At 40.9% G+C, this 18,303-nt stretch overlaps 1 protein-coding gene across 13 annotated transcripts in view; it reads left to right on the forward strand.

The window, feature by feature from the left end:
* ANKS1B (ankyrin repeat and sterile alpha motif domain containing 1B) overlaps window positions 620-18,303 on the forward strand; it is a 1,068,238-nt gene continuing 1,050,554 nt past the window's right edge. For 12 of the 13 annotated variants that reach the window (XM_021093001.1, XM_021092994.1, XM_021092996.1 and 9 more), the window contains exon 1: window positions 974-1,167. In XM_021093001.1, coding sequence (XP_020948660.1) covers window positions 1,034-1,167 — 134 coding nt within the window. In that variant the 5' untranslated portion in view covers window positions 974-1,033. Of the gene's footprint in view, window positions 1,168-18,303 lie in introns of all 13 variants that reach the window. The other variant, XM_021093000.1, reaches the window with a different exon arrangement.

Consider the following 18,303-nt stretch of genomic DNA (forward strand, 5'->3'; position numbering starts at 1 on the left):
CCGCCTGGACACCCCCAGAACCGGCGGCAGGTCCCTTCCCAGCATCGTCAGCCTCCCACCCCGGTCATGGAGGCTTTGCCTCACGCGTCGTGACTGACCCGAGGCGTGGCGCTGGCGCCGGCCCGGCTGAGGAGGAGTCGTCGCGGCCGCGAGAACGCCAGTCCTCACACGGTTAAACCTCTCCCAAGGAGACTGGAGGAGGGAGGGTCCCCGCCCACGACACCGAGGAGCCTCTCGTCCCGGCGCCCCGCCCCCACCGCCTCCCCCCGCCGCGCTCAACCCGGGACCGACCCGCGGGCCGCACCTGCCCGCGCGCACACGCCCCCCGCGTGCCGGCCGCCCCGCGCGCCAGGCCTCCGAGCCCCCGCCGCCGGCGGACCCGGGCGCCCGCCCGCGCTGCCCCGGCCCCGCGCCGCCTCCGCCACCGCCGCCCTCGGCACGCGCCCGCCGCGGCTCGTCCGCACCGCCCGGCCTCGGCGCGGGCCGCGGCCGCCGGAGCCGCAGTCGCCGCGCTCCTCGCCGCCGCGGGCCGCCGCCTTGGCGGCCGAGCTGGCCGGGCGCGAAAACTGAGGAGAGCCCCGGCCAGGGCGCGAGGACCCGCGGGCCGCCGCTGGCGTTCGCGGCGCTCGGGCTCAGGCGAGGACGGTCCCCGCCGCCGCCGCCTCCTCCGACCGCTTAGTCCTCAGCATCCTCCTCCCGCTCCTCAAAAGCAGCCCGGCCCCCACCCGCTCACGCCCCACCCGCGGGCACGAGGCCTCGGGAATTCAGGGGAGTGGCTGTGGGGGCGCGTCGCGGCTCCCCGCTCGGGCAGCCCCTCTTCCAAGACATGGTCTGATCCTCGTTGTAAAAGCTGCGCCCCGAAGAGGAGCGGAGAGTGGTCCCGGCTGGGGGCTGCAGGGATCTCCGGGTGCTGAAGCTCTCGCATTATTTTAGGGTGGGGCGGGGAGGGCCCTGGATTTGGGGGGGAGTGGGGGTGGGCGGGGAGAAGGACCCAAAGGGGGAAAGGACTCTGTGAGGGAGTCGGTGAGAGACTATGGGGAAGGACCAGGAGCTGTTGGAAGCTGCTCGCACTGGAAATGTGGCTCTGGTGGAGAAACTCCTGTCTGGCAGGAAAGGAGGGATCCTGGGCGGTGGATCCGGACCCCTGCCCCTGTCTAATCTGCTAAGGTAAGGACCGAACCGGCTCCGGGTTTGCACACCTCGTTATGCATTGTGATGGATACGTCCTCCTCCTCATGGTTATTGCACCTGGTGGCTGCCAGCGATTCATTCTTAAATTAGGGAGGAAAACAGAATGTGTGTGTGGAGAGGCATGAACCTCCCAGTCAGATTGATGCCTTAGATTCTTTGAGTAATTTTAAAATAGCCTTCCATCAATGCGTCAGTAGCTACTTTTCTCCGAGCTGTGGTGCAGAACTTGTACATGTACTAGTGTGGCTGGAAGAATTTCTGCGTTTCGCCTGCTTTCCATCAATGTTTGTTACATATTTTCAGCTTTGAACCCAGCCTTTGTAAAAAAAAAAATCTATGTCAATGAAATTGGCAGAGAAACTATTGCGTGCGTGCAATTATTCTGCAAAAGCCACAGCCTTTGGTTGCTTCGACCCTTTTCTTGCAGAAGGCATTTGCTGTGCTGTGAGTTATGCTCCCACAAAATGAAGAAAGTGAGCCTTCTGATGAGGTGTCATCAGTACAGGGTGTGTGTAAAACTTGATGAGGCAGGCTAGGTGAGCCCAGCAGTACTTTCAGTTACCTGGACGTAGCTGAGTGAAACTTGCTTACTGTATCTCAGGATGAAGGAATGCCAGGTGTGAATTGGGATAGTGTATATGGGATGTAGGAGAGGCCTTTTCACGTGAAAATGTTCCAGGTGAGACTGATATTGCTTGGAGAATCTTTCTAAGACGACATGAAAAAAAAAGGGTCGAGGTCTTTATTCAGTAGGAAGTACCTTAGACATAGCGGGGTTGATTTGCCTATTTGAAAAAAGCGATTAACTTAAAAGTTGAATTGATGGGCAAATGAATCAATTGTGAAGGAGGAAGCCTGAAGAATATGCGCTAGATACAATTCAAGGAGAACTCTTTAGTTTCTAAGCTCTTGGCTCTTCAGTTTACTCTGGATGTTTTTGGAGGCAACCGTCATCATTCATATGGTCACCCTAAAACATCTCAGTAGACAACCCAGCTGTACTGGTAAAAATTTTTTATAAGTTCAGGTGGTTTTCTTGGTGTTTAAAAGCTGTTCCTTGCTGCTCTTGACAAGTGCCTAATACAAACTCTTGGGTGATGATATTGTGTCCTTTCCCCAAGTTTTCCTATGTTGTGGTGGTCAGATAGTGCAGTTATTTACAGTCCTGGCTAAAAGGGTAATTGAAAACATTCGTATTGCAGTGAAATGAATTTAGTTGGAAAATTGCTGATGGGATTTTAAAAAGCTCCACATGTGATCATCTGTACTTGTTGACAGTGACATTTTGTTGGAATGGCAGTTCGCTTCACCACGATGAATATTTATGGAACATTTTTCCAGTAGGTCTTAGAAGTGATGACTAGTGTGTACTCCCTTGTTAAATAATTTTCACTTTCAATCACAAGCGCAATATGTGTATATTTCAGATTATAGCTCTAGTAATAGCCCTTAGTCACAGTTAATTTATACAAAAGCAATTTATTTGGGTACAGTTTTTGTTTTTTATGGCTGCACAAGTGGCATGTGGAAGTTCCCGGACCAGGGATTGAATCTAAGCCACAGCTGCGACCTATGCCACAGCTGTGGCAATGCCCGATCCTTTAACTTACTGTGCCAGGCTGGTGGTTGAACCTCCGCAGAGACCTAAGCTACTGTAGTCAGATTCTTAACCCACTGTCCCACACTGGGAACTTCTATTTGGGCACAATTTTAAATTACAGGTAAATAAATATGTTTGCCAGTGGATCATATCAGTTATAAAAATAATTATGGCAAGAAATGTATATCCTGAAAAAGGTTTCTAAAAATAATCAGTTCCTTTGGAAAAACACTAAAGAATTCTTTGAGAGCAGTGAGAACTTCATTTAATTTCACTGAGATAAGTGGTGTTTTAAAAAGCCTGTCTTTGTGATAGAACTTAAAGGTAAAAAAATTTTAAATATCTTCTCAATTGTGCCATTTTAAAAAAAGAATAGATGTTAAATTTTAGGAATAGAGTAACAATTATTTCATGTTAGTAAACATTCAATTCAAAAAGTCAAAATTTTGATCCACAGTGTACTTCTCGAATGGTTTTCTCTTTTGCTGGTTTTGTCAGAGGTAGCACTAGCAGCTCTACAGCGAGAATCCACATAGAAAACAAAACAAACAAAAGCCTACAAAACCTGTGTTCGCTAGAGTAGTTTGAACCAAGTTATAAAAAACCCAGATCAAAACTGATAATCTTTAAATCTCCATTTGTCTGTCTCCTACTGGATAAACAACTAAAACAGTGCCTTTGAAGAAAATGAGAATTGAAATTGTATTCTTTGGGTACTCCTTTGCGTAAAACGAAATTCCTCAGAAGGCATATTTTTAGTTGTCACTTTATTTTACAAATGATTGTCATCCAAAGTTTATTTACAAGGTAACAGAAAATGTGGCCCCCTTTCCTTCATACGTAATGACACTTTGAAATTTTAAAATATTTTGGAGTGAATTGTAGAACAGGTTTGGTCCTCCCCTGCCCTACATTATTACTTGTGTTGTGTAATAATAAGGTCAGATCCTGTGCTGAATGTGTCTGTCATCTCATTCAGTTCTTATATCAGTCTTAAGAGGTTGGTCCTCATTTCTCAGATGAAGGACTACAGAGGTAGGAAGATTAAGAACTTGCCCAAGGTCATACAGTTGGTAATGGCAAAGATTCGAAGTCAGTGATTCAGATTTGCTTTGCTGCATTTTAAGTCTTATTCACTGAATATGTTTTATTTGCTAGTTTAAGGTGCATGGTCAATTTTTTTTTTTCTTTTTATGGTTGTACTTTCAGCATATGGACATTGTTGGGTCAGGGGTTGAATTGGATCTGCAGCTGTGGCCTACGCCGCAGCCATGGCAGCACTGGATCCAAGCCGCATCTGTGGATTCCTTAATTTTTGGGGGGTCATTTTAGGGCTGCCTCTATATTTTTTTGGGGGGCTTACCCACGGCATATGGAGGTTCCCACGCTAGGGGTCGAATCGGAGCTGTAGTGGCTGGCCTACACCACAGCCACAGCAACACCAGATCCCAGCCATATCTGTGATCTATACCACAGCTTAAGGGAACAGTGGATCCTTAACCCACTGAGCAAGAACAGGGATCAAAGTTGTGTCCTCGTAATTACTAGCAGATTCGTTTCAGCCGAGCCACAACGGGAACTCTGAAACGCTGGATTCTTAAGCCACTGAAGAGGGCCAGGGATTGAATCCACATCTTCAGAGACAACATCAGATGCTTAACCCATCGAGCCACAACAGGAACTCTGGTACATGGCCAATATAGATAGTTTAGTCTGAACACTTTTTTTCCTATGAATAATTAAAAATCCTTAAATTTTTTTATAATTAAAATCTCATAACTGCCCTTTGAGGGATCAGTAAATTAAAACTTCTGAAGATGCTTCTGGTTACATATTACGTACTAAGTGAGCAGCAGCTGTATGATGGAGATTCAGCTATGTTTGGGTAACTGCAATTTTTAGCAAAAGTAAGAACGACCTTGAATAAATATAAATATCTTTCTAAGCCTCACTGTGCTCTTCTATGAAGTGGGAATAGTTACAATACCTATCATATGGGGTTGTTGTAAAGATTAAATGAGATATAAAGAAATGAAAGCAAAGCACCTTAGCACACTGGTGTTTGTCATTGTGCTGTTATTTCTCATGCCTCTCTAAAGCACTTGACTCTGTTTCTTAAGGCCTTAATTACTAAGAGTTTGGCTTTTTATTGTACTAGGAGTAAATTTCAATAGTAAATTTTCCATTAGAATCACTGAATCTTAAGAGTTTCTGATGGCTCAGTGGGTTAAGGATCTGGCACTGTCATTGTTGTGGCTCTGATCACTGCTGTGGCATGGGTTCAGTCCTTGGCCTAGGAACTTCTACATGCTGGGGGTACAGCCAAAAACAAACAAACAAAAAATCAGAGAATCTTTAAATAGAAAGGGGCTTTTAAATCCAATTCTTACCTAGATGGTTTACCTTTTTTTTGGCCGCACCCATGTCATGTGGAAGTTCCTGGGCCAGGATCAAACCTGCACCATATCAGTGATTTGAGCCACTGCAGTGACAGCGTTGGTCCTTAACCAGCTGTACCACAGGGAAACTCCAAGGATTTACCTTTGACATTGTTTACCAGTTAGTTATTTCAGTCTCGTTAAGCCCCATTTCATTTTTTGACATCTCAAATTATTAAAATCATCTTTTATTGAGCTGAAATCCACCTCCCTGTAATTTCCAGTAGTTAGTACTGGCTTGGCTTTATGTGTCAATATAAAGTAATTGAGCTCATCAGCCAGGGAAGTTCTTCAGCTAATGTTTAGCTATATTGTTTTCTTATAAATCTTCTGAGATCTTTTTTTTCAAGATTTAATCAACCTGTTGCCATGTGGCGATAGAGCATAAGTTTTAAGAACTTATAAAAAAAAAGGATACTCTGAAATTATTACCTCATTATTGATCTAATACCTACCTTGGTACAAGTAGAGATTTTCTGAGCTCTACAATACCTTTGGCTCACATGGAGCAGATAATCAGTTAAAATTTCCAGATTTTTTTTTTTTCAGTGACCATGGTTCCCCTAGATCTTTTTGACACTTGAGTCTGCCTTCCAGCATATTAACTTCTCTCCTCTGCATCATCTGTAGATTTAATAATTAGGTTTTCTATAACTGGAATTCAACACACCATGTTATATCCCTGAAGAACCTCTCTTCAGCTTAGTATAAATTTAAAAGTGGCGGTCTTTATGCATAGTCTTTCCATGAACATTGAAGCCACTTAATAGAACAATCAGCCAACTATTTCTCTCCAATGTATCCTCTTAAATATTATGAGGTATTTTATCCATTACCTTTTTAAATTCACACTGTGTTCTGTATATGGTACTCCTTTGATCTATGCCTTTAGTAGTAAGTCTAAAAATTCCACCCATATTAGGCTACATTGTTTATCTTATTTTTGGTAGTGATGATGTGTAATACTGAGGCAAATTCCTTCTACCCCCTTGCATCTAGTTCTTTTGAGTCTGGATACTTACACTCATTTAAAGCAGTTAAGGGTCTCTTAAGATCTCTGTCTGTTCAGTAATTTCCCCAGCATTATTTGTTTATCCTTTCTGGTTTGAAAAAGATTCTCACTAGGAAAGTTAAGAGCAAATTAGAAAAAGAATCAGATTCTTGATATTGTTAGATGTCTTAGGAAATTCTATTGTGGTCTCAAATCATCCACAATTTTACTTTTATTCTGTCAGGTTACATTAGCTGACCTAGCTGTGAATTTTATGCTTCCCTTTTTTTCTAAGTTAGCTGAAAAGGACATTGGCCTTTTCCAGGACAAGTATATACTTCTCTTTTGTGTTTGTTTTCAGTTATAGCCTTTTTTTTTTTTTTTTTTTTTTTTTTTAGGGCTGCACCTGCTGCATTTGGAAGTTCCCAGGCTAGGGGTCTAATGGGAGCTGTAGCCGTGGGCCTACACCACAGCCACAGCAGAGCGGGATCCAATCTGTGTCTGTGATCTATGCCACGCTTACGGCAATGCCAGATCCCCAACCCACTGAGTGAGGCCAGGGGTCAAACCTGCACCCTCATGGGTACTAGTTGGATTTGTTTCTGCTGTGCCACAGCGGGAACTCAGTTATAGCCCTCTTTCATCCTTAAGAAATCTGAGCTCATCAGAGCTCATTTGCCTCCCTTCCTTCCTTCATACTGTATATGAAATTTCATTTTATTTAATGTATTTCATGACACCTGCAGAACCTTTTAAAATCTTTTCCGTTGTCACAACTACTTTTTAAACACAAATAATTCCCATTTAAACTGTATTAAATTATTTCTTTTTTAGTGAGTCTAGATTAAGAATTATTTGTATATTTTTTGGGGGGAGTTTTTTGTCTTTTCAAGGCTGCAGGAGGTTCCCAGGCTAGGGGTGTAATCAGAACTGTAGCTGCTGGCCTACACCACAGCCACAGCAACGCTGGATCCTTAACCCACCGAGTGAGGCCATGGATCGAATGCACAACCTCATGGTTCCTAGCGGATTCATTTCCACTGTGCCACAACAGGATCTCCAATTATTTATATTTTGATAAAGAAGAAAAAAGTTTATTAAATGCCTTAAATTTACTTGATTTTCTTAATGCTTCAAAGAGTTAAGTATTATGTAAAGTGTATTTAGTCAATTCTTGATGAGCAAGAAGAATCTAGTTCTCAAGTCCTCCATGCAAAAGAAGTAGATCAGTAAGAACTGAGGGAAAAATAACCTGTCACCAAAAACATATAAACCAGAGTGCTTATAAATTTTTAAGATTCAGGATTCAGTTCCTGAAGTTTTCGGTGATGGATACAAGGAGATAAGAGGCAACTTGAAAGTACTGTAATTTTTGCAACTATTTGGGCAATTGTGGTTATTGGGACTCAGATATAATATCCACTTCCACGGAAACTATTGGTTAAATGGAATAAATCACAAATAGAGCAGCTAAACTGCATAAAAATGTTATATCTATAAAAATAGTCAAGTTGCAAGTGGGTTATCTATTTTAGATAGTAATGATGTTTGAAGCGGTGATTGCACCATTATGCTCAGGGAGCTGTGTCTGCCAGAGTGAACAGTGCCAGCTGCATGATGGGGAGTGAGGAGAGAGTAGAGGGAATTTTGCTATTGACCTCTTTCTCAACTGAAGGGTTTTCAGCTCCCTCTTCAAGACTGTGAGGCCGATGTGCAGCAGGGAATTAGGACAACCAGTTGGTGACTACTCAACCTGTCCATTTTTACGTCGCTCACTTCTTATTGCTTTTCAGCGATTTCTTGCTGTTGAAAAAGGGTGAAGTAGGTCTTCACTGACATTAATGCCTACTGACCTTAGCAATTTAACATCTCAGGTGACTGTTTGATTAGTTCAGCTGCATACTAAAATAATTTACTTCACTATGCATTTAAGGTAATTTTGGAAAATTCTTTCAAAGAGCCTGAGCATTTAACTAGAAATGGAAGCTGACTATAATTCAGATCATGAGTTAGAAAAGATTAATTTCAACCTACAGAACCTGAAGCTATTTAACATTTAATGCATTTTAGTGTGTCTTTGGTTTCCATTTTGAACATATTGCAGCATAGTTTTAATTAAAATACTCTGAGTTTTGGTTAGTCATTATATGTTGATATGAGAGATTTTATATTTGAAAATGCAGGAATTTACACAGAAGACTGATCTGTGTTCCAGTTCTTTCTCTTCTATGTGATGACATGATTGTGTAAACCGTATGGCGGCAGAGGCACAATGCCAGTTGACAACTCATTGCATTTTCTTGTGTAACACAAATCTAAGAACTCTTCTTTGAGTCCACTTTTCCTCTTTTATGTCGGTAGGACAGCACGTGAATTCTGTATTTTGTGTTAAACCTGGGTGAGGCTGAAATTGTGTGATTTTTGAGAGGGGAGTCAAAATATATGGTCAAAGGATAAATTTTGTTTTCCTCATTTTCTTCTGTTGTCTGCAAAGAGTGTCGTTCATCTCTGAAAGTGTTTCTTAGAGACAGTGCTGTATTGTTTAACAGTATGTCTTCATGAATCCGTTTGTAAAACAAATTTTGATTCAGTTGTGCTACGGAGTTATTTGGGTTCTATTGTGTTGTGAGAACAGCTTTATTTAAAGTGGTTAATTACTTCTAGTTAAGTGAGTGAAACAGTTGGCCTAAACTTATCACCATTTTTTGATCAAATCTTGACTGATGGTTGTGGGCATAACAGCCAGCCTAATTTCTTGGTGCCTGCTTGATATTTTTGTTCTCCACACCATATTTCCTCTAACCCTTTCTTACTCTAGAAAGTAAACCTCTTCTCCTGCTTTTAGTTTTTGTGCCAACTGTCCCTCTCCAAGGGTAGCAGATTTTGTGTGAGGAGTAGACCTGGGATGGGTTGTGTATAGTGAGAAGTAGGTTAGGAAGAACAAAAACTGAACCTTCAAATTTGAGTTTGCAGAGTTTGCTTTCATCATCTCTAGTTTCCTGCATACCTCAATGTTAATTTCTCCTCTTACCTCAGGGGCTCAGTGCCCTGGTGCCTCTCCTAACCTTACCCCTGCCAACAACTGTTTGTGGGTGCTGACAATTTATACTAAAATATGATTGACTGGTAAAGGCTTTTAGGAGGAGGAAGGTGTTTTAGTCTTTTCATTTAAAGAAGAAACAAAACTTTAGGAGAAAATGCTAAAGCTATGGAACTCTAGTGGTAGAGCTGGTGGAATGTGTTGGATAAAGGTGGTCATTTATCCTTTCTTCCTACAAGGCTAATGCTGTAGAAGGGGAAAGGGATTTGGAAACAAGAGAACTAGGATGTCATAGGGCTGGTGATGGAAAAGACTTTCCTTTTTGCTACTTAATTAGTCCCTAGAACTTTTTATTGGGTATCTGTTATGTGCTCATCTTAGATATCAGTATATGATATATTGTTTGCCAAAGTTATTCCTTAGATGTATTTATTTATTATGACAGAAGTTATTTCTTAGACGTATATACTTATTATGGCAAGGATATGAAATAGAATTATCTAAGAGTTTTTTTTTTTTTTTTTTTTTTTTTTGTCTTTTGTCTCTTTTAGGGATGATGGAGGTTCCCAGGCTAGGGGTCTAATCGGAGCTGTTGTTGCCAGGCTATGCCAGAGCCACAGCAATGCCAGGTCCAAGCCGTGTCTTCAGCCTACAATCACAGCTCAAGCAAGGTTGGATCCTTTTACTGAGCGAGGCCAGGGATCGAGCCTGAAACCTCATGGTTGACTCAGTATCTAGGTTATTTCATAAACCTGTATTTCACTACAGGGGAGGCATTTGAAGTTCTGACCCCTGGATTCCAATTAACATTCTTTTTTTTATTTTTATTTTTGGCTTTTGTCTTTTTAGGGCCTCACCCTGGGCATATGGTGGTTCCTGGGCTAGGGGTCAAATCAGAGCTGTTGCTGCCCGGTACAGCCACAGCCACAGCAACGCCAGATCCAAACTGCGTCTGTGACCTACACCACAGCTCATGGCAAAGCCAGATCCTTAACACATTGAGCAAGGCCAGAGATCGAACCCGCAACTGCAAGGTCCCTCGTGGGATTCTTTTCCACTGCGCCACCACGGGAACTCCCCAGTTAACATTCTTTTTCACGTTAAAGTTTTCTTTTCTTCTCCCCCAAATTACTATTTATCTATTTTGAATCATTGTTGCCTCTAGCTACTAATCTGCATTTGAAATATTTTATGTAGCCTTTAAATATGCTAAATATAGTATCTTGTGTTTGGAATAAACTAAAAAACTCCAGTATTTACTTAGAGAATTATCCATGTTTTGTATAGATATTTATGCTAGTATGGAAACATGGGAGTGAGACGGGAGTGTGTTTGAGGGGAGCAGCAGGAATTATGCAGAGCGATCTTTGGTGTGGTAAAGGCCAGTGGTGGGTGGGGTAGCTCAGAACAGAGTTGCTTCCTGTTATCTTGCTTTGACTAGTGACCAGAGTGGTTTGTTGTTGAAGTTTCCTAGAAAATTTAGAGACATAATGGAGAAGGTAGAGAAATACAAACAAGTATTTGCAGAACAATGCAGCAGTATTTAACAAGTTAAAATACAATGTGACATGTGCTGTAAATTCCAAACAATGCTATAGGAATGTCAGGAGCAAGAAGGAGACACCTTTGATCTATGTGGAGAAGTGGTCATGGGAAACTTCAGTGACGAGGTGATTCTTGAATCTTGTTGAATGAGTAGGAAGTAGCCTGAAAATCTGAGGGAAGGGCATTTCAGGCAGAAGGAACAGTATAATATTTGGTAAAAATGTAGACTATGTATACTTGAGGCTTTCTAAGTAGTTTGGTATAGAGCATGGATAAGAGGTAAATCGAGATTGAAGGATTCCTATGCTGCTTTAGGAGTTTGAATTTTAATCTGAAGATCATGGAGAGCCATTGACTTCTTTCTTTTCTTTTTTCTTTTTATGGCTGCACCTGCAGCATATGGAGGTTCCCAGGCTAGGGGGTTGAATCAGGGCTGCAGTTGCCACCCTGGGCCACTGCAACCCTGGATTGGAGCTGCATCTTTGACCTACACCGCAGCTTGAGGCAATGCCAGATCCTTAACCCACTGAGCAAGGCCAGGGATTGAACCCACATCCTCATGAACACTGTCAGGTTCTTAACCTACTAAGCCACAATGGGAACTCCTCCATTGACTTTTTTTTTTTCAAATTTTGATGTATTTCTTATTCATTAATGATAATAGTGTGTCTGTGTTTCAAAAAATTGCGTAGAGAATGAAAATCAACCCACTCCTCTTGCTGAAACATCTTTTTTCCTGTGTATGTTTAATGTAGTTGTTAATGTAGCATATAGGTTGCATCCTGAATTTTTCACTTAATTACATATCAAACTTTTTCTGTGTTATTGCAAAGTCTTTGCGATCGTATTTTAAGTCACATAATAGTATTCCATTTAATGCAGAATTTTCATAGACTTCCGGAAGGATCACTTTTAGGTTTTTGTTTGTGAAAAACATGCATTTCTTGTTCCTATCTCAGATCTGCAAGGTCAGAAATATTTAATATAAGGCCTGGAAATATGCATTTTACAAGCTTCCCTAGGTAATTGTTATCAGTGAGAATCACTGATCTGGTGATATTATATACCATTACCTAAACATTTACTTAATACTAGATACTTAGATATTTTAAACTTTGTTATTACTGTAATATTATAATGAACATTGTTATGTAAATTACCTTTTCCATGAGAGTGTACTCTTTTTTTTGGTGTGTCTTTTTTTTTTTTTTTTTTTTTAAAGGTCTCACACGCCATAGGGAGGTTCCCAGGCTGGGGTCAAATTGGAGCTACAACTGGCAGCCACAGCAATGCCAGATCTGAGCTGCGTCTGCTACCTACACCACAGCTCACGGCAATGCCGGATCCTTAACCCACTAAACAAAGCCAGGGATCAAACCTGCAACCTTATGGTCCTAGTCAGATTCCTTTCCACTGTGCCACAATGGGAACTCCCATAAAAGTATATTTTTATTTATTTCTAGAAGTGGAATTGCTATCCTGAAAGGTATTTGTTATTAACCCCATATTTATATATGATGTAAAAGAGTAGGAAAATTGAGTAACTTGCTTAAAGTTGCAAAGCTAGAAAGTGACAGATTCAAGATTCAAATTCAGGTCTTTGTGATTCCAGATATCTTTCTCTTGTGCCATATTGCTTCCTTTTTTCTACAGGAACCAATGTCTGTCTTGGCTTAATTTATGGAAATACCAGTGTGCTTCCAGTATGTAAATAGAAAGTACATTTTCTACAAAATTACATAGTAACATATTTCAGTTCCTACATAGTTCTCAATTATTTTTGCTTGTGTTCATTGTATAGTTTCGTATTTTAGGCAGTATTTTGCTTTACATTTTTTTCCTTTCTTTTTTTTTTTTTTTGCTTTTTAGGGTCACATCTGTGGCATATGGAAGTTCCCAGGCTAGGGGTTGAATCAGAGCTGCAGCTGCTGGCCTACACCACAGCCACAGCCACACAGGATCTAAGCTGCGTCTGTGACCTACACTGCAGCTCACAGCAATGCTGTATCCTTAACCCAATGAGCAAAGCCAGGGATTGAACTCATATTCTCATGGATACTAGTTGGGTTCATAACCCACTGAGCCACAACGGGGACTTCTAAATTTGTTTCTTGATGACACCTAAACCATAAAGTGAATTCAGTGTAACTTAAGTTAAAGATGTTTTAAAATATTTGTCAGTCATCGTTTTCACCTTAAACAGTGTGTGGAATTGTTTTATCCAAAATTTCTTAGGTGCTTGATATTATTTAACTTCTGTTCAATAGGTGGTTTAATAGTTTGTCCATCTTCAGATGGGTATGATTTATATCTCTTCATTTTCTTCCCTCTTACAAAAGGGAGTAAAATAGAGTGTTCACCATAGTCTTCATTTAATAAGGTTTATAATTTATCTTTTTCAAGTTGATAAATTTGAGCTCATAGTTTTTAGTTGAACTTGTTATTACCACAGGGACCTCATCAGATCTAGTGTTAGCTTGTGTAGAAAAACTGAAGAACCAGGCAGTTTGTTTTCGGACCTTCATCTCCCATCTTTTTGTGCATCACTGTCCCTTTTAAGAACCTTTTTCTTCCTTCCTTGGTTCCATTCTTTGGCTTCTTTTCCCTGGAACTCAGAACTCTCATTCAGTTTTATTCTGTAGCAACAAAAAGTTTCCTTTATTGCATTTTATTCATTCATGCCTTAGCGCTCCATTTTCAAAAACTGCAAATGGCATAGCAGAAAGAAGCAGCAAGATGTAATAGAAAAAGTCTAAATCTTGAGTTTGAATGAAAACTCTGTCATTGAATGGATTTTTGGTCCCAGGCAAGTTATTTCATTTCTTTGGGCTTCAGTCTCCTTATTTATAAATTGGGAATGATAATACCTGTCTTGTAGACTTGTAAGAATTAAAGATAATCTATATAAAATACCTAGCACAGTGTTTGTTACATAGGAAGACTCAAATGCATGTTTTTGTTATTATTATTATTACTAAGACATTAATGGTTGTATAAGGAATAATTGTATGGATTTCATGAGTATCTTTATTTGAATGGGAACTCTGGGATATTTGCATTTTAATAGGTGACTTCTTAGGGACATTGTCTCAGTCTAAATCTTTCATGGTATAGGTACCAAGACAGGCCATTGGATATGATGTATTTGTCCAGTCCTCTAATTCCAGAGATAGGGATTACTTTTTCCTGCTTACTGTTAGGAGTGGTACTAGTCACCAGAGATTTAGCAATTTTTTTTTCTTTTTATGGCTGCACCTGCATTGTATGAAAGTTCCCAGGCTAGGGACTGAATCAGAGCTACAGCTGCCAGCCTACACCACAGCCATAGCAACACTGGATCCGAGCCGTGTCTGCAACCTGCATCATAGTTCACGGCAATGCCGGATCCTTAACCTGCTGCACGAGGCCAGGGATCAAACCTGCGTCCTCATGGATCCTATTGGGATTTGTTAACCACTGAGCCATGAAGGGGACTCCAAGATTAAGCGATTTTTATTATCTTCTACATTCTTCACAAAGCTAATTTGAATAAAAAGAGATTGTTTTTTGTTGGAGTTTTATATGCTATGCCATGATCCATGTGGTTAATAGATTCCTAAAAAACCAATCATTAATATTTTCCTTACCTTTCTTTTTAAAGCATTATGTATTGACAGATATCCTGAGGGTGCGTTACATGTATTCAGCATGGTGATGGTGCTCTAGAGAATAGAAAACAGACTTCTCTCTAGGCACTTACAAAAACTGCACACTAACTAAGGATGTGAAAGCTCATAAATTCAACTTTTTCTTTGGATTATTTCAGTGAATTTCCACATGCCTTGGACATGGCAAAAGAAACAAAAAACAAAACCATGTGATTATCCTGTTCCTTATCAAACTTTATTTTATTCATTTATTTATTTACAGGCATACACCAGAGGTACTGCAGGTTCATTTCCAGATCACTACAATAAAACGGGTCACATGGATTTTTTTGGTTTCTCAGTGCATTTAAAAGTTATGTTTACGTTATATTATAGTTTGTTAAATATTTACTAAAAAAAACAAAGTACATACCTTCATTAAAAAATATTTGGGGAGTTCCCATGGTGGCGCAGTGGTTAACGAATCCGACTAGGAACCATGAGGTTGCGGGTTCGATCCCTGCCCTTGCTCAGTGGGTTAAAGATCTGGCGTTGCCGTGAGCTGTGGTGTAGGTCTCAGACGCGGCTCGGATCCCGCGTTGCTGTGGCTCTGGCGTAGGCTGGTGGCTACAGCCTCCGATTCAACCCCTAGCCTGGGAACCTCCATATGCCGCGAGAGCGGCCCAAGAAATGGCAAAAAGACAAAAAAAAAAAAAAAAAAAAAAAAATTTGGAGTTCCTGCTGTGGTGCAGTGGGTTAGGAACCTGTAGCAGCTCAGGGTGCTGCAGAGGCCCAGGTTTGATTCTCAATCCGGTGCAGTGGGTTAAAAGGATCTGGTGTTGCCGTAGCTGTGGCATAGGTTGCAGCTGTAGCTTGGATTCATTTCCTAGCCCTGGGAACTTCTATATGCCATGGATGTGGCCATAAAAAAACAAAAACAAAGACACAAAAAACTCCCCCCAAAACAAACAAAAAACCCAATTTATTGCTAAAGATGCTGAACATCATCTGAGCCTTTTGTGAGTTGTAACCTTTTGGCTGGTGGAGGATCTTGCTTTGGTGTTGATGGCTGTTGACTGATCAGGGTGGTGATTGCTGAAGGTCGAAGCAGCTATAGCAATTTCTTAAAATAACACAACAATGAAATTTGTCCCATCAATTAACCCTTCCAGCTATGAATGATTTATTTATAGCAGAGGCTGTTGTTTCATGATGCATGACCCACATTAGAACTTCTTTCAAAATTGGAGTCAGTCTCTCAAACTCTGTTACTGATTTATCAACTAAATTCTAAGTTCTTTGTGCTATTCTAAGTTCGTTGTTGTCATGTCAATAGTCTTCATAGTGTCTTTACCAGGAGTAGATTCCATTTCAAGAAACCACTTTCTTTGTCATTCCATAAGAAGCAACTTCTCATATATTCAAGGTCATGAGATTGCAGTAATTCAGTCACATCCTAAGGATCCACTTCTAATTCTAGTTCTCTTGCTCTTTCCACCACATGTGCAGTTACTTTCCCCAATGAAGTCATGAACCCTTCAGTAATCCATAAGGGTTGAAATCAGTTTCTTCCAACTTCCTATTCATGTTGATATTTTGACCTCTTCCAATGAATCACTAATGTTCTTAATGGCATCCAGAGGGTTGAATCTTTTCCAGATGGTTTTCAGTTGACTTGCACAGATTCATCAGAGGAATCATTATCTCATGGCAAGTACAGTCTTAAGAAATATATTTCTTAAATAATAAGACTTGAAAGGAGAAATTACTCCTTGATCTGTGGGCTGCAGAATGGATGTTGTATTAATATTACTCTCATTATGCATCTCCAGTCAGCGCTCTTGGGTGACTAGGTGCATTGTCACTGAGCAGTAATATTTGGAAGGGAATTTTTTTTTTTTTTTTTTGAGCAGTAGGTCTCAACAATGGGCTTAAAATATGTAGTAAGTCATGTTGTAAACAGATGTGTTGTCATCCAGGCTTTCTTGTTCATTTATAGAGCATAGACAGAGTAGATTTAGCATAATTAATAAGGGCCCTGGGCCTTGGGGAGTGGTTAATGAGCAATTTGAAGTCGCTGGCTGCATTATTAGCTCCTAACAGGAGAGTTAGCCTGTCCTTTGAAGCTTTGAAGCCAGATGTTGACTTCTCCTCTCTAGCTATGAACGTCCTAGATGGCATCATTTTCTAATGTAAGACTGTTTTGTCTACAGTGAAAATCTGGTGTTTAGTATAGCCACCTACATTATTATTTTAGTTAGATCTTCTGGATAGCTTGCTGTAGCTTCTACATTAGTACTTCAAGTTTTCACCTTGCTTTTGTGTTAGAGAGAGAGAGCTCGTTTGCTTAATCCTCATGAACCAACCTCTGCTGGCTTCAGATTTTTCTTCTGCAGCTTTCTTGCCTCTCTCAGCCTTCGTAGAGTTGAAGAGAGTTAGGGTCTTGCTCTGGATTAGACTTTGGCTTGAAGGAATGTTGTAACCTCATTTGATCTTTTATCCAGACTGCTAAAACTTTCTTATCAGCGATCAGACCATTTTGCTTTCTTATCGTTTGTGTGTTCACTGGAGTGGCACTTTAAATTTCCTTCAAGAACATGTCCTTTGCATTGATAACTTGGCCAACTGTTTGGTGCAAAAAAACCTAGCTTTTGCTTTTGACATGTTTTCCTCACTAAGCTTAATGGTTTCTGGCTTTTGATTTAAAGTGAGAGGTGTGTGACTCTCCCTTTCACTTGAACGCTTAGAGGCCCTTGGTAGGGTTATTAACTGTCCTCGTTTCCCTATTGCTGTGTCTCAGAGAATAGGGAGGTCCGAGGAGAAGGAGAGAGATGGGAATGGCCAGTAAGTGAAGCAGTCATAACTATACAACATTTATCTACTAAGTTCACATCTTATGTAGATGTGGTTCATGGCACCCCAGTACAGTTACTATTGTAACATCAAAGATTACTGATCAAGGAGTTGTTGCTGTGGTGCAGCAGGTTAAGGATCCAGCATTGTCTCTGAGTCAGTGGGGTTCAATCCCTTGCCCAGTGCAGTGGGTTAAGGATCTGGCATTGCTGCAGCTGGATTTGTTCCCTAGCCTGGGAATTCTCATATGCCGTGGGTGTGGCCAAAAAGAAAAAGAAAAGAGGTCATTGATCACAGATCGCCATTACAAATATAATAATGAAAAAGCTTGAAATATTGTGAGAATTACCAAAGTATGATATAGAGATGTGAAGTGAGTAAATGCTGTTAGAAAAATGGTGCCCATAGACTCACTTGACACAGAGTTGCTATAAACCTTCAATGTGTAAAACAGTATCTGAGAAGCACAAAAAAGTGAAGTATAATAAATGAGGTATGCTTGGAGTTCCTGTCATGGCATAGTGGTTAACGCATCTGACTAGGAACCATGAGGTTTTGGGTTCGATTCCTGGCCTTGCTCAGTGGGTTGAGGATCCGGTGTTGCCGTGGGCTGTGGCGTAGGTTGCCGACGTGGCTCATATCCCGCGTTGCTGTGGCTGTGGTGTAGGCCAGCTGCTACAGCTCCGATTAGACCCCTAGCCTGGGAACTTCCATATGCCGCGTGAGCGGCCCGAGAAAAGGCAAAAAGACGAAAAAAAAAATGAGTTATGCTTATGTGTAAGTGTGGACTCGTGTTTTATTATTTTATTGCATGTTTTATAATGCATTACTGACATTATTAATTTTGATACCTAAATTGTCCCAGTCTCAGCCAGTATAAGTCATTTCTGGCTGACTTCTTTGTGTCATTTTCTTCTTTTTGGCATCATAAAATGTTCCAAGACTCATTTTTCTCTGCTTCAGTCCTCAACCATCCATTTCTCTAATAAACCATGTTTCCTTTTATTGGAAGATGGTAA

This window comes from Sus scrofa, chromosome 5, assembly GCF_000003025.6.
Source record: "Sus scrofa isolate TJ Tabasco breed Duroc chromosome 5, Sscrofa11.1, whole genome shotgun sequence".
NCBI lineage: Eukaryota > Metazoa > Chordata > Mammalia > Artiodactyla > Suidae > Sus > Sus scrofa.